At 45.6% G+C, this 13,084-nt stretch overlaps 1 protein-coding gene across 4 annotated transcripts in view; it reads left to right on the forward strand.

The window, feature by feature from the left end:
• Positions 1-13,084, forward strand: part of PBX1 (PBX homeobox 1) — a 334,443-nt gene that overhangs the window by 227,210 nt on the left and 94,149 nt on the right. For all 4 annotated transcript variants that reach the window (XM_070366689.1, XM_070366688.1, XM_070366692.1 and 1 more), the window contains one exon: positions 7,471-7,715. In XM_070366689.1, coding sequence (XP_070222790.1) covers positions 7,471-7,715 — 245 coding nt within the window. The remainder of the gene's footprint in view (positions 1-7,470; positions 7,716-13,084) is intronic.

Below are 13,084 nucleotides of genomic sequence, written 5' to 3' on the forward strand. Positions count from 1 at the left end.
AAGCCTCCAGGAACTTGGACTTCTCATCTGAGCGGCCTCAGAGATCTCTGCCTGCACTGGATGGTCCCCACTAAGGTGGTCACTGGTTCTTCCATGCTCGCCAGAAACTCTGACTGGCAACCATCTCTCAGGCTGGCTTGTAAAATTCAAGAAATCAAATTGTCAGTCATTTCCATTTGTTGGATAAACAGACTCTTTTCAAAATGCACAAAACACCTTTTTCATCAAACAAACGAGAAGGTTGGTACTGGAAAATATCAGGACACAATACCTTAAGCTTCAAACCACTGACATCAGATTTTGGTCCCACCTTTGGGTTCAGAAGAATCAAAATATGTCATGGTTATTTTGCAGCAGAAGCTTGGAATTTATGATTTGAGAGTGCAGTTGTACTTGTGGGAAATGAAAGAAACTAGAGGAAGGATTAGAGGGTATGTGTCCCCTGGGATTTCTGCTTGCTTTCCACCTACTCTGACAACTTGATGTGCTCACACTGAAGGGACTGGAGGAGTCTAACCCTGGGCTTCTTGGAAATCTCAGCATCCACTCCATTCCCGGCTCCTTCAAGGTGCTCAGTTAGTGATTGGTTTGAGTGAACTGAGCGTTCGTTCCTCAGAGGGCTCCTTTGGGTAACACGGTATGCATAGCCCCTTCCCTGGGGGCCACTGTCAGCCCTCCTAGGAATTCTTCCCCAGATACCAGTCACATGCCAGGCCTTCCCAACACCCAGAGCCTTCGTCATGGATAATGTTGGCTTGCTGGGGACATGCCAGGCTGTGGGTTCTAAGGCTGTAGCTTAATGACAGTGTAGGTTTGTGTGTTTAGCATTTTCAGGCTGATTTGACAGATTTTTGAAGTGGGGTGGAAGAGGTGACAGAGGGAAAGGGCCTCTACCAGAAGATAAAGAAAGTGAAAGTGAAGTCGCTCAGTTGTGTCGGACTCTTTGCAACCCCATGGACTGGGGTCCCCAGGCTCCTCCGTCCATGGCATTCTCCAGGCAAGAATACTGGAGTGGGTTGCCATTTCCTTCTCTAGGGGATCTTCCCAACCCGGGGATCGAACCCAGGTCTCCCGCATTGCAGGCAGATACTTTAACCTCTGAGCCACCAGGGAAACTCTGGTCTAAACTGTAACTGGACCAGAGGGAGAAGGAGCGAATATATAAGGAGCTGGCTGCCTTACGAACAGGATCGTTGGAGAGCCCATCCTGCAGCCTTCCCTCCTGCACTCTTTCTCATACATTAGGAGATGCTCAAATAGCTACTCAATGCCAGAGGCACTGTGAGGTCATAGGGGGATACATAGATGGAGGATAGATCATGACAGCTTTTCAGAAGCTTCACAGCCTTGCTGGCGAGGTGGCCGGTGTGACGGTGGTGGTTCTGAGATGCGCTATGTCTGTGGTGCAGATAGTATTAATACTTGCTTGGTGGCTCAGTGGCAAGGGAGCTCATTTCTAGCTATTATCTGGGTAAGTTTCTTGAGAAAGGCTGAATGGAGATTTGAAATAGGATGAGATTGTGGTAAGTGGATTTTTCTGTCTGAGAGGGGAGAGGGCATTCTATCACATGGCTCAGTGGCTCTAATCATGATGGTCCTATTGGCAGAAAGAAGTAATTGAAGAAGACCAGCTTTGGAGGAAATTTTAAGGAAATTAAGAGGTCAGTAGGAAGAACTTCCTCCCTTCCCCACCTCATGTCTGGTTGTTTTCTGCCTTGCACGTCAGCCACAACCTGAGCATCAAAAGACTGTGTGTGTGTGCATGTGTGTGTATACATGCCCACATATGCAGAATTGAAAGCACATCCACTCGGTTACCACTGGTGACAAAATCTTAATGTTATAGTAGAGGATAAAGTGTGTAAGAGTTAAAGACCTAGATTCTAGTTGTGGCTTGTCCCATTTGCTTTGGTTTTGGGGAAATTGCTCTGCCTTTGTAATCTTCAGTTATCTGCTATCTAAGTTTGTAATATTACTTCATGTTCTATAAGGTGATGCAATTCATTGTGCACACGTACTTTCTGAACAAATAAAAGGTCTAACTGTGATATTTTCAGGAAGCAGGCACTTTGCTCTATTTCTAAAAAATGCAAGGACAGCGTATTTTTGTCCCGTACTTCTGTCCAAAGTTCTGACCCCCTGGAAGATAGCAGAGCAGGGTTGGGAGGTGAGTCTGGGAGAGCTTCACTATCCCAGCTTTTCTGGTCGTATGTACTGAAGACCAGTTCATAGACTGTGGAAAACCTGCATGGAAGCTCAGTCTTGGGCCTTCAAATCAAGCAAAGAAATTGGCCAGAAAGCATGAGGGCTCCCATCCTGGAAACACCTCATGCCCTTTCCCAAACCACCTGTCTGCTTGCGTGCTAAGTCGCTTCAGTCATGTCCAACTCTTTGTGACCCTTTGGACTGCAGCTCTCCAGGCTCCTCTGTCCACAGGATTCTCCAGGCAAGAATACTGGCATGGGTTGCCATGCCCTCCTCTAGGGGATCTTCCTGACCCAGGGATCGAATCTGTGTCTCTTATGTCTCCTGCACTGGCAGGCGCCCCCTGGGAAGCCCAGAAGACCCACCTGTCTGTTGACTTTCCATCATCTCTCTCTGTCAGCCCAGCTTTGGGTCCCTGAACGGCTGTCCAAATTTGAAGACGACCCTCTCAGTAGATATGCCCTCTTCCTCTGCTGCCTGCTCCACCCTTGGAAACATGAATCTCAGCAGGGGCATTTCCCCCAGCACTAAAAAAACCTGGGGACTGAAAACAGCCGCCCTCCTAGCACAACCGGTCCTTGGTGAAGAAAGAGTGCCCTCTAGTGGGCTTTGTCTGGAGCTGCTCTAGATCGGTGTCAGGGCTCAGCCAAGGACAAATCAACCCGCTTGCTGCCCTCCTGCCAAGGATCTTGAAGCTGCCTTTGGGTTTGGTTTGTTTTTCTCCGCGTGTGAAGAAACAAAGAAAGAACAGCAGGAGACCAGTTGTGAGAGCAGCCCCGACTGTGCTGTGACAGCCTTTTTATCTTGGGAGGTTCACCAGAGAATTAACCCCAGGGCCAGTGATGGCAGCAAGGTAGATGGTGACATCGGATGCTTTTTAAAGGGCCTGTGACAATTTCTGTATACATCACTCACCTGTCTTGACCGGTCTCTTATATAAGGGGTTAGATTTGTGAGAAGGAAACTCCTTCTTTAAGAATGATTACCGAAAGGGTTAAATATCTTGTTGCGTGACCCTCTTTGCAGAGCAAATCCACTGCAGTTGATTTTATTTTTGGTAATGGAAGTGTACAAATCTCAGTATTAAAATCCTGTATGTACTGGCATAAACAGGAGTTTTTCCCCTTTAAACCTGAGTAAAATCTGTTGGGCTGGGGAGCAAAGAGGGGAGGAGGCGAGGGAGGCTGCGGGGCTCCCATCAGGGGAGCAGGAACCTGATCACATGTGATGGTTGCTGGATTAGGTAACAGCTCCGCTGGTTGAAATTGGATCTTGGAGGATGAGTGTTAACATCTCTGGTGTCCTGGTGAAAGGTTCATTTGAGACTTGCGTGGTGCCACAGAGATAAAAAAAGGAGCTTTTAAATAATCATTTTGTCTCCTATTTGGCAGAGTGCTGGCTTCAAGCAGTAAATAGGTAGCGTCACTTTGGCTTAGACGTATTGGCCTTTTCATTTATTTATTTAATGTTGGTGGGATTTTTTTTAACTTTCTAGCTGAACAGCCTTCCGTATCAGTGAATCCCAACACCTGTCTTTATAGTGGTACCTTCAGATCCTGCTCCTTTTGGGCAGAGATCTGTCCATGCCGTGTTGTTTACTGGTCCGGGCCTCGTCGCGGCACACATGCATAGCCCAAGACCCTCAGAACCAGAATCTCCTGTGTTAGACAGTGGAAGAGGAAGGTTTTCTTTTGTTTATGTTGCGTGTGTGTGTGTGTGTGTGTGTGAGAGAATAGTTTTGGTGGTGGTGGTTCTGATACATACTCTGAAGTTTCTCTTTTCATAATGATTTGAGTTTAATTTGAGTGGTATAATTTGAAGAGGACTGTTGGGTTTGTTTTTCCTATTTTTTCTGTTCTTTTATTTTTTTCAAATCTCTGGTTTGGAGCCAATTTATGTGTCCTGAACTCTAAGGATTAATGCAAGCAAGGTGTATTTCATTTCTATCACACCTATTCCTTCTTGGCCACATTTGGAAACCTATTAAATTAAATCTTAGTGAATCCAAATTTCTTTTTAAAGAGTATTTGTTTCCAGGATTCATCAAATGATACAAAAGCTAAGCAAAAGGATAACCCTTTCCTGTGTGTGTGTGTGTGTTTTTTTGCCCTACTAAATGTCTCCAGTAGTATAGATTAGGGCTTTACCCTCTGCGACTGTCCTGGGACTTCTTTGGTGGGTAGAGGGTTACAGGGTCTCCTTTCAGTGTCCTTGGCAGCTTTAGCATTTCCTTTATTTCATTTAAAAGCAGTTAGATTTTAAGATCAAGAAAAAGATTAAGTAGGTAGGTGTGCAGCCTTGGTGTGGACAGTTCATGCTTCCCATGGATTGTTTAAAAGAAAAAGTGAGCCATGGATGTAGGTGCAACTGAGAAGGGCCGGAAAGGGAAAATATTCTTTGAAGTAAATACTGGACACGTGGGAAGTACTAGTAGTAATGTGACCACCTGGTCACCTACCTCGTACCTGGAGGAATCAGTACCAGCACTTTGTTCTGTGTCTGCCTGACTCCTTTTCTGTCTCATTCTTTTCAGAACAAATGAAATTTTGCTAGAGGAGTAAGATAATGGGGTGTGTGAGTTGGTCTCAGGTCCGATCATCCTTACCATCGCCTCAATAAGGCAGTGTGTAGGTAGCCCCAGTAAAGTATATCCTCACGGGTTGACGTTATTCTCTTTTACTTTGCTACACTGTTGAGAGCTGTCAGTGCTGGATCTGTCAGGAAGAATTGTTTGGGAGTGATGAGGAAGAGCCGCTTGGAGGCGTCACGGCCCGGCTCAGATGCCACCAGCCTCAGCATCCTGAGGAGGTTTCCCATCGGCCGAGGTCTGTGGCCTCTTCTGGAGCGTATTGGTCATGGGATTCCAGAGAGTGGATTAGTGTCAAATTTTGCCCCAGTACCAATTTTTTAATGATTAAGTAAAAGTGCCACAATTACCAAATGGCTCAGAGGTGATTCTTTTTTCACTCTTAAATGACCCATAGGTATTTTGTTGATAAAGCAATTAAAATTCATTCGATGAAATTCACTGGGGAAACGTCCATAAACCCCACACACTAATGTCCTCGGCGGGAAGCATTCACTGGGCTGTACAGGTGAGGAAGGAGAGGCCCCAGGGCTCCAACACCATCTGCTTGGGGGGCCACGTTCTTCTCGCCGCCACCCCACACCTTTAGGGGCTGGCATTCAGGAAACGGTTGCAGCATTCATTTCCTTTCTTAAGGAAATCTTTGTTAGTGGTGATATGTTCTTCTGAGGACTTTGAAGATTGGAGTAAATAAGTTCAAGGAACTGAATAACATGATTAAATCTTTCTTATTCTGAGACCAGGGGGATGATTTCCCATGTAAGTCTTCTGAGTTTGCAAAAGAAGGATTTCATTGGAAAAATGTCCACAAAATTAAACTCCACAATCCTCTAACCTTTGCTGTCACCAGTATAGCAAGTTTATGTTACTGCAGCAGAACATTAAAAATTCAGTTGCAAGAGGAGAGCCTGGGTCCTGAAGTGTGGGCTCTTCCTGTATCCTTCTTTCCTGCCAGCTAACCCCCTTCCCCACCGACTTCCTGTTGCCTCCTGCTGTCTTTCCTCACTCCCTCAAGGGGTACGTGTGTCTACCCCGGGCCTTTAAACTGCTGCCCCGGGCCACGTGCTTGACTGTCCACTTGACTGCCTCATTCACAGAAGCGATGCTGCCATTTTCCTTTAGCACAGGACTCGGGCTTTCCTTTGAAACAACTTTCAAGGTTGCTTCTTGTCAGACCTGTTAGAAGCCAGGAGCATGTGGGCACAGCCAGCAGTTATGCTGGTATTACAGGTGATGGAATGCCCCGAACGTCTCCATGTCCCCTCGGATTGAGCTCAGATCCACCTTTCCTGTCACAACCCCGTGGGGCTGCCTTGCTGAGGGTCGAGAGGCGGCTGCACCTGTCACTGTCCCCGTGGGGCTCACCAGATGTATCCTGGCCAGAAACAGTTCTAGACTGTGCTGCGCTGTTGCTCATACACGCACCCGGCCCCCTGGACTCTGGCATCTCCACCCCCAGGATTCGAACGAGCAGAGTCTGCTTCTTCTCTACCTTTAGTTACATCCCTCCTTCCCTACTCTGCCCTCAGTTTTTTTTTTTTTTTTTTAATTAGATGCCCTTTTCGTGTTCACTCTCAACAAAGACTTGGCTGCTGACGCCTAAACTGGGTTTAGATGAGTGATTTACTTTATGGCGGGTTGTATGGCGGTAGTAAAACGAGACTGCCTAGCTCTCTTCCACTGGCTTACTAAATCACTTGATCTCTTTCAGTCCAAATCACCCCTTCATGCCCCGCAAATGGTCGTGGGGGGTTAATAAAAAGGAGCCTTGCGTGGAGCCAAGCCTCCTTCATCCTATCCGAACCCCAGCTTCTCTGAATCCCTGAGGCAGCTTGTTTAAAGGACCTCGCCCTTGTTTGTACCAGGACGGAGCTCTTACCACCTGGAATAAATTGATCTCAGTTTTGGAAAATAGAAATCCCTAGTCCAGAGCAGAGGTCTTCACACTTTACTCAAATTAACTGAATTTGCCTGACTTAGGTTATTTTAGAAATGAAAACTTAGGCTGATCCAATATCATAAAGTCAATGAGTGTAAAAACTTTGTAATAACAAACTCACAGAAAATCTAAAATTAGAAATGAGAAAAGAAATGCTATTCCTTGAACTAAAATTTAGCAGTTTGGGGATGAAAGTGAAAATTATATTCTGTTATAATTTTTTTTTTTTTCGTGGATTTGAAATTTCTTTCTTTGTGGTAAAATAGACATAACAAAACTTAGCATGGTAACTGTTTTTGAGTGTACAGTTCAGTGGCGTTACGTACATTCACATTGCTGGGCAGCCATTACCACCATCCATTTCAAGAACTGTTTCATCTTCCCAAAATGTAACTTCCCAAAATGTAATGTTCATTGCTAGTTCCTTATTACCCGCTTCTCCCAGCCTGTGGTACCCACAGGTCTGTTTCCTGTCTCCATCAGTTTGACTGTTCTAGGCACCTCATATAAGAGGAGTATCATTAATTTCAGGAACAAATCAAATCTCTCCTTGTATTTTCTTGTCCTCCCATCCCTCTCTTTTTCCAGCCCTCTGCACGTCCATTGCTCAGATGCCTTTTTGTTAAGTGATTTGAGACTTCTTCAGCCAAATCATGTATTGGGAGTTTTCTGTTGTTTTTAAATGTTACTCCGTTGGGTTACTGTCAACACCTCCCCACTCTTTTCTATCTCCCTGCAGTTTTGAGTATCCGGGGAGCCCAGGAAGAGGAGCCAACAGACCCGCAGCTGATGCGACTGGACAACATGCTGCTGGCCGAGGGGGTGGCGGGGCCCGAGAAGGGCGGGGGTTCAGCGGCGGCGGCGGCGGCGGCTGCTGCTTCTGGAGGCGCCGGTTCCGACAACTCAGTGGAGCATTCCGATTACAGAGCCAAACTCTCACAGATCAGACAAATCTACCACACGGAGCTGGAGAAATACGAGCAGGTATTCACAGCCATGTGGGGTTTGGGCCCCCCAGCCCTTTAGGGCAGGGCGGAGAAATCATGAAACTCCGAGCTAGGAGGGGTCGGAGGCAGGCAGCCTTTCCTGGAGATTGCCGTCCGGGATCCAGTGTTTCTGACGTCCCCCCAGAGCCACTTGTTGAACTTGAGCCCATCAAGTCCAGGGTCTCCACTGTTGAAAACTCAGGCAAACTGGAGATAAGATCATTTTAAAAAATAGTTTTAAATGATGATTTTAGGAAACTGAGTCTTATGTACAGAAACAGTCCCTGGCGCTCCAGAGCGCTGTCCCTTGGCATGCAGCTCTGGGGCTCTCGGTGTTACAGTCATGAGCAGAGTCACCAGGTGAGCTGGGGAGGTGTGTGTGTGGGGGTCCTCTGAGCCCTGTGTGCTCATTAATTAGGATGCCTCACCACCAGTGCTCATGGAAGCCTGTGGGAACGGATAACTAAAACCTGGCCTTAAATTCCTTCACCCTACCCAGATTAGTTCAAATGGAAGTCCATCATACTCTGACTTTTATATATAGTATATAAAATGATACACATCTCCCTCTATAAAAAAAGTAGAGGGTCTCAGGGGACCCCTGGAAGTAGACAAAATTGAATTCCAGCCCTGACACGCTACTGGTGGTCTGTGGGATCCAGTGGTCCACATTCTCTACCTCAGTAGCTGGTAGTATTCAGCAAAGAGCTGTGGATTTGGAGCCTAAGCTATCAGAGAGCCATAAAAAAAATCATATGAAGGAAAAGCTTAAAAAACGCTTTAAGTCATAAAACAGTATATAGATGTTGTATGGTATTCTAATTGTAACAACACCCCTCTCTACTAGAGTGCCCCCCACCACACACACATGAATTTAAATGTCAATATTGTTTCCTCTGGTCAGTATGAGCAACATTATTTTACTAGGGGTCCTTTAACATCAGGATTTCCTCCCATTATTTAGCTGACATTAGTTGGTTGTCATATTGTTGGATGTGACATTGTCCTGAAATTCTCAGTTTAACGTACTTTCATAGAATTGTTAGATTTCTGGCTTTCTTTCTTTTTTAAGAATCATAGAAGAAGAGGGAGGAAAAAAATCAAAATGTAGAAGACCCTGTACCGTCCACTTAGGACAGTCTAAGTAAAAGGCAAATGCAAACTTAATAGAATATATAAATTTTAAAATAGAAATAGGCATTTTAAAATTTAAAGTGAAAGTTTCATTATTGCACTCCTATCTACCTTTGAAATGGATTTCTACAAAGTCTCTTCTTTTATGAGGGAAAAGATTACTATGAAGCTGGAAGCCAAGTGTGGTGAATTTCAGCCAAAGGCAGGTGTAGGGAGGTGTCAAGGGGAGCAAAACAAAAGTCATTTTGTGGTAAGAACCTGTGGATCATCACCCTCGACCCTCTTGGGGAAGAAACATTCTTATCATGATGTAGACTCTTGTAGATATTTTACCAGACCCCAGGAGAGGTTCAGCTCAGGTAAGCTGGCGGATCCATGACATTCCCCACCTGGGCCATCATGTTAGAGTTCACAGCCTGCCCCAACCTAGGGCGTAGTTTGGGAAGACTCACGGGGACATTTTCTGTAAAGGTCCCTAGCTAGCCACTTGGGTCTTCCTCCCCATGCTTTTCCCATTGTACCTTCACCACTAAGCTTGGTCTCTGGCATAACAACCTGTCTAGACCTGGTTTCCAGGTCGTGTTAGTTGCTCAGTCGTGTCCAACTCTTTGCAACCCCATGGACTGTAGCCCACCAGGCTCCTGTGTCCATGGAATTCTCCAGGCAAGAACACTGGAGTGGGTTGCCATTCCCTTCTCCAAGGGATCTTCCCAACCCAGAGATAGATCGAACCCGGGTCTTCTGTATTGCAGCTAGATTTTTTACCATCTGAGCCACCAGGAAACTCCAGGGCTACAAAGAATGTGGCTTCCTCCCAAACCTACAACTGAGATGGATATTAGGCTGGATGGTGTTAAAAACTAGCTTTATTTGTAGCCCAGGTTGCCAGCAACAAAGAAGAGCAGACTGTCTTCTTGATTTAACCCCCCCCACCCCGCCTTGTTACTCTTTCATCTTCTTCCAAAATATCTAAAACACTTTTATCAACCTAACTGCACTTATTCCAGCACTTTTATGGCTGTCATCATCTCCATTCTGATACAGGTGAGGAAACGGAGGTCAGAGAGGTTAGATGATATATCTGGGTCACACATCCAAGGAGGAACAGATTACCCTGGAATCTAGATTTGGACCTTTAGCCCAAGGCTGTTATTGGAGCAATACCCAGCTCCACTTAATATGGAACGAGTGTGGGTGTCTGTAGACAGTGAAGTAACTGGCCTGTCCTCTCTGGTACTTTCATGGAATAGATTGATGCTCTCTAAGAGAGACTAGTGATAAAAATACTCTCCTTGAGAAACTTCTCATAGATACCTACGTATTCTGAATAACAACAATGCTGGAAATTGGGAACGTAAACTGTATCCATTTTGCTGATGGCTGGGGCTGTACTCCCTCTGTTACTTGTTTGGTCTGAGATGACCCAGACCTGAAGTCTGCAGGCTCAATGGTAGAGTTAATGGCTACCAGGAGGATTTACATCAACATGCGTCTCCCACAGCTGCTGCGCCAGTGTCCCATCCCTGCGGCAGGCCGCTGTCGACCCACCCCTCTGCAGGAGACCCTCAGACATTCACAGGCAGGTCTAGTTCAGTCTTGTGTGGGATCACGTTAGGTCAAGGTAGTAGTAGTAGTCTGAATTTATTATTCTTAAGAAGTACTAAGAAATTATTTCCTTATTTCTTTGGGCATTTTCTGGGTAGGAACTGAATACTGTTTAACACACTGTGTGCTTAATAATTTATTAATATTAGTTGTATTGTTAATTACAGTAAATGGCAGATTGTGAGGAAATTATGCCATTAACCTTCTAGCTAGTAAGTCTGAAAGATAGATCTTCATTTTTTCTGTAAGCATTCCTCATGGGACCTTTTTAAAAAATAGGAAACCTTAGTAAAAATGTCAGTCTCTTAATAATACCTAGGTGGTTGCTGGATTGACTATTTAAGAGTCGATTCTGTTGTTTTGATTTGTTTTGTTTTTAGTTTGGTGATGATAGATAACCAGAGCATCAATTAGCTCTCCAGTAATTAACTACAGTAACCCTCCTCACCCTTCCCACGCATCCTGTGCTCCCTCCCTAACCCCCACCAAAAAGACCTGAATCAGCCATTGTTTCACCCTGAGGTTATTACATAAAGAAGGCTTCTAGTGACTTGGATTAGAAAGAAAGGAAGGAAATTGTTTTCTTCATTAAAAAGTGTTGTTAAACACCTTTTCAGCCGATCTTGTCTGTAGCTGAAGTATTTAAGAGCTAGCTAAAAAAAAAAAAAAAAAAAGCTGGCATATTTTGATAGATAAAACCAGGATATCAGAAAACTGAATTTTCTTCCAAGTGCTATTCAAAAAAAACAAAAAAAGATGCTCTTGTAGCTTTGCAGAGTTCTTCAGTTTTTGTAAGTAACGCTGCCAGGACATTGACAAGGCTTAGTCTCCAAGGCTGAACTGGGGTGGGTTAAGTAGTCCTTTCACAGCCAAGGAAGTCTTAAGATCCCAGTTATATTCCTTGCTGAAACTGGCAGCCAAATCCAGTTTGAAAGACTTAGAGATGAAGATGAGCTGAAGAGAGTGCAGGAAGGAAGCTTCAATTCTAGGATTAAATTGCTTATACTAAGCAAGATTTGTGAAGAGCTTCTCTTGGGTCAGCTGCTCCTCGAAGTGCCCTTGCCCTGGAACCCGGGATGTCACCAGAGGCAGCTGGAGGGGTCGCTCCAGAAGGTGACTGTCTTTAGGACAGCCTTCAGCAGTCTCCTTGTCACAGAAACCTTCAGCCTGCGAGGGTTCTATTTAATTAATTAATCACTCCTACTCCCCATCCCATCGGGAGAACCTGGCCTCACCAGAGTAGTGCAGCTTCTGAAGGTGCTGAGCTTGGGGAACTGAGGAGGAGGCCTGGGTAGTTCAGGTCCTGGAAAATTGTGTTCTGCCCACCTAAATGGACTTGGAGTTCCTGTCTGTTGTCTGTCGTGTGTTCCCAAGCAGCTGTTGAGCAGCTGCCCTGCTGCACCTCAGCAGTGGGTGAAAAGACTCCACTGTCTGTTTAGGGCAGGGCAGAAAGGGGCCCAGCATCCAATGCCGTGAATAAACACCAGATATCGTGAGTATTTTTATTCACTGTAATGAAGCACATTATTAGCTGAGTACTGTGGCTTCCCAGCAGAGAGGGTGTGTGCCTGACAATAGCTCCTTCACGTCCAGCCCCTCCTCACTTTGAACCCCCACCAAGTCGGGGGCGGGTGGGGGGGTAGGGCCTGCAGCCCAGAGGGGGATGCTTGCAGCATACCTCCCCGCCATCCTTCTCCAAGGCCTCACAGACTTCCAGCCAACTCGCTGCCAGGCTTTATTTTCCTCCCTTTGTTGTACAGCTTGGGGGTGAAGGGGCTGTTTAAGTTGGGGAGAGATGAAGCTTATAATAAGATCTTGTGTTTATGTAGCAATTTTCATAGTAAGGGCAAAATGCTCTATGGACCTGATCTTCTGTGGATTTCATCTTCAGCATATATATACCTGCAGAGTGGAAAGAAGCTATTTGTGACCCCCTTTATTTGTTCCACGAGGGAACCGAAGCCTGGAGAGGGTTGCCCCATTGTAATCATATGCTGGGTTACTGAGTTACCTATACTTTAAAAAGATAATAAAGACACACTCTATGGCCAGACACACAGTAACTCATCTTGTCCTTACCACATTCTTTGAGGTACTGTCCTCATTTCACAGATAGGAAAGAGAAGGCACAGGGGTCTTACATGACTAACCAAAGCCCCACAGTGAAGTGAGTTCCTGGGCAGGGTGTGAACGCAGGCGGTCTGTGCTCTTAGCTGCTGCCCTGTTCACGTGAGTGATTTACTCCATCCACAGGTCACCGTACAAGGAGTGTGAGGATTGCTGGCCTTGCTAAAGGGGTAGGAATGATTAAATCCACTCTTGGACGAATAAAGCAAGGCGCTGAGTAGTGAAAGCAATTGCCCACATACTCATGGAGACAGGGTCAAAAACCAGGCTTCCCAGCCCCCAGTGTAGACACAGCCCAGTGGGTATGTCTGCTGATGTATCTTTGGCCAGCAAACCTCGAAGGATTTCAAGAAATGAACAGTGAATGTGTTACTGTTACTACATAACTGACAGCTGTGAAGAGCTTTGTGTTCTTAAAAACAATAGCAGTGCGGCTTTAGCATTAATGAACATGATTCTGTGGTATTAAGTTGGACACTTTTGAGTCCCTAGGTCTTCAAC

Source organism: Bos mutus, chromosome 3 (assembly GCF_027580195.1).
Source record: "Bos mutus isolate GX-2022 chromosome 3, NWIPB_WYAK_1.1, whole genome shotgun sequence".
Classification (NCBI taxonomy): Eukaryota; Metazoa; Chordata; class Mammalia; order Artiodactyla; family Bovidae; genus Bos; species Bos mutus.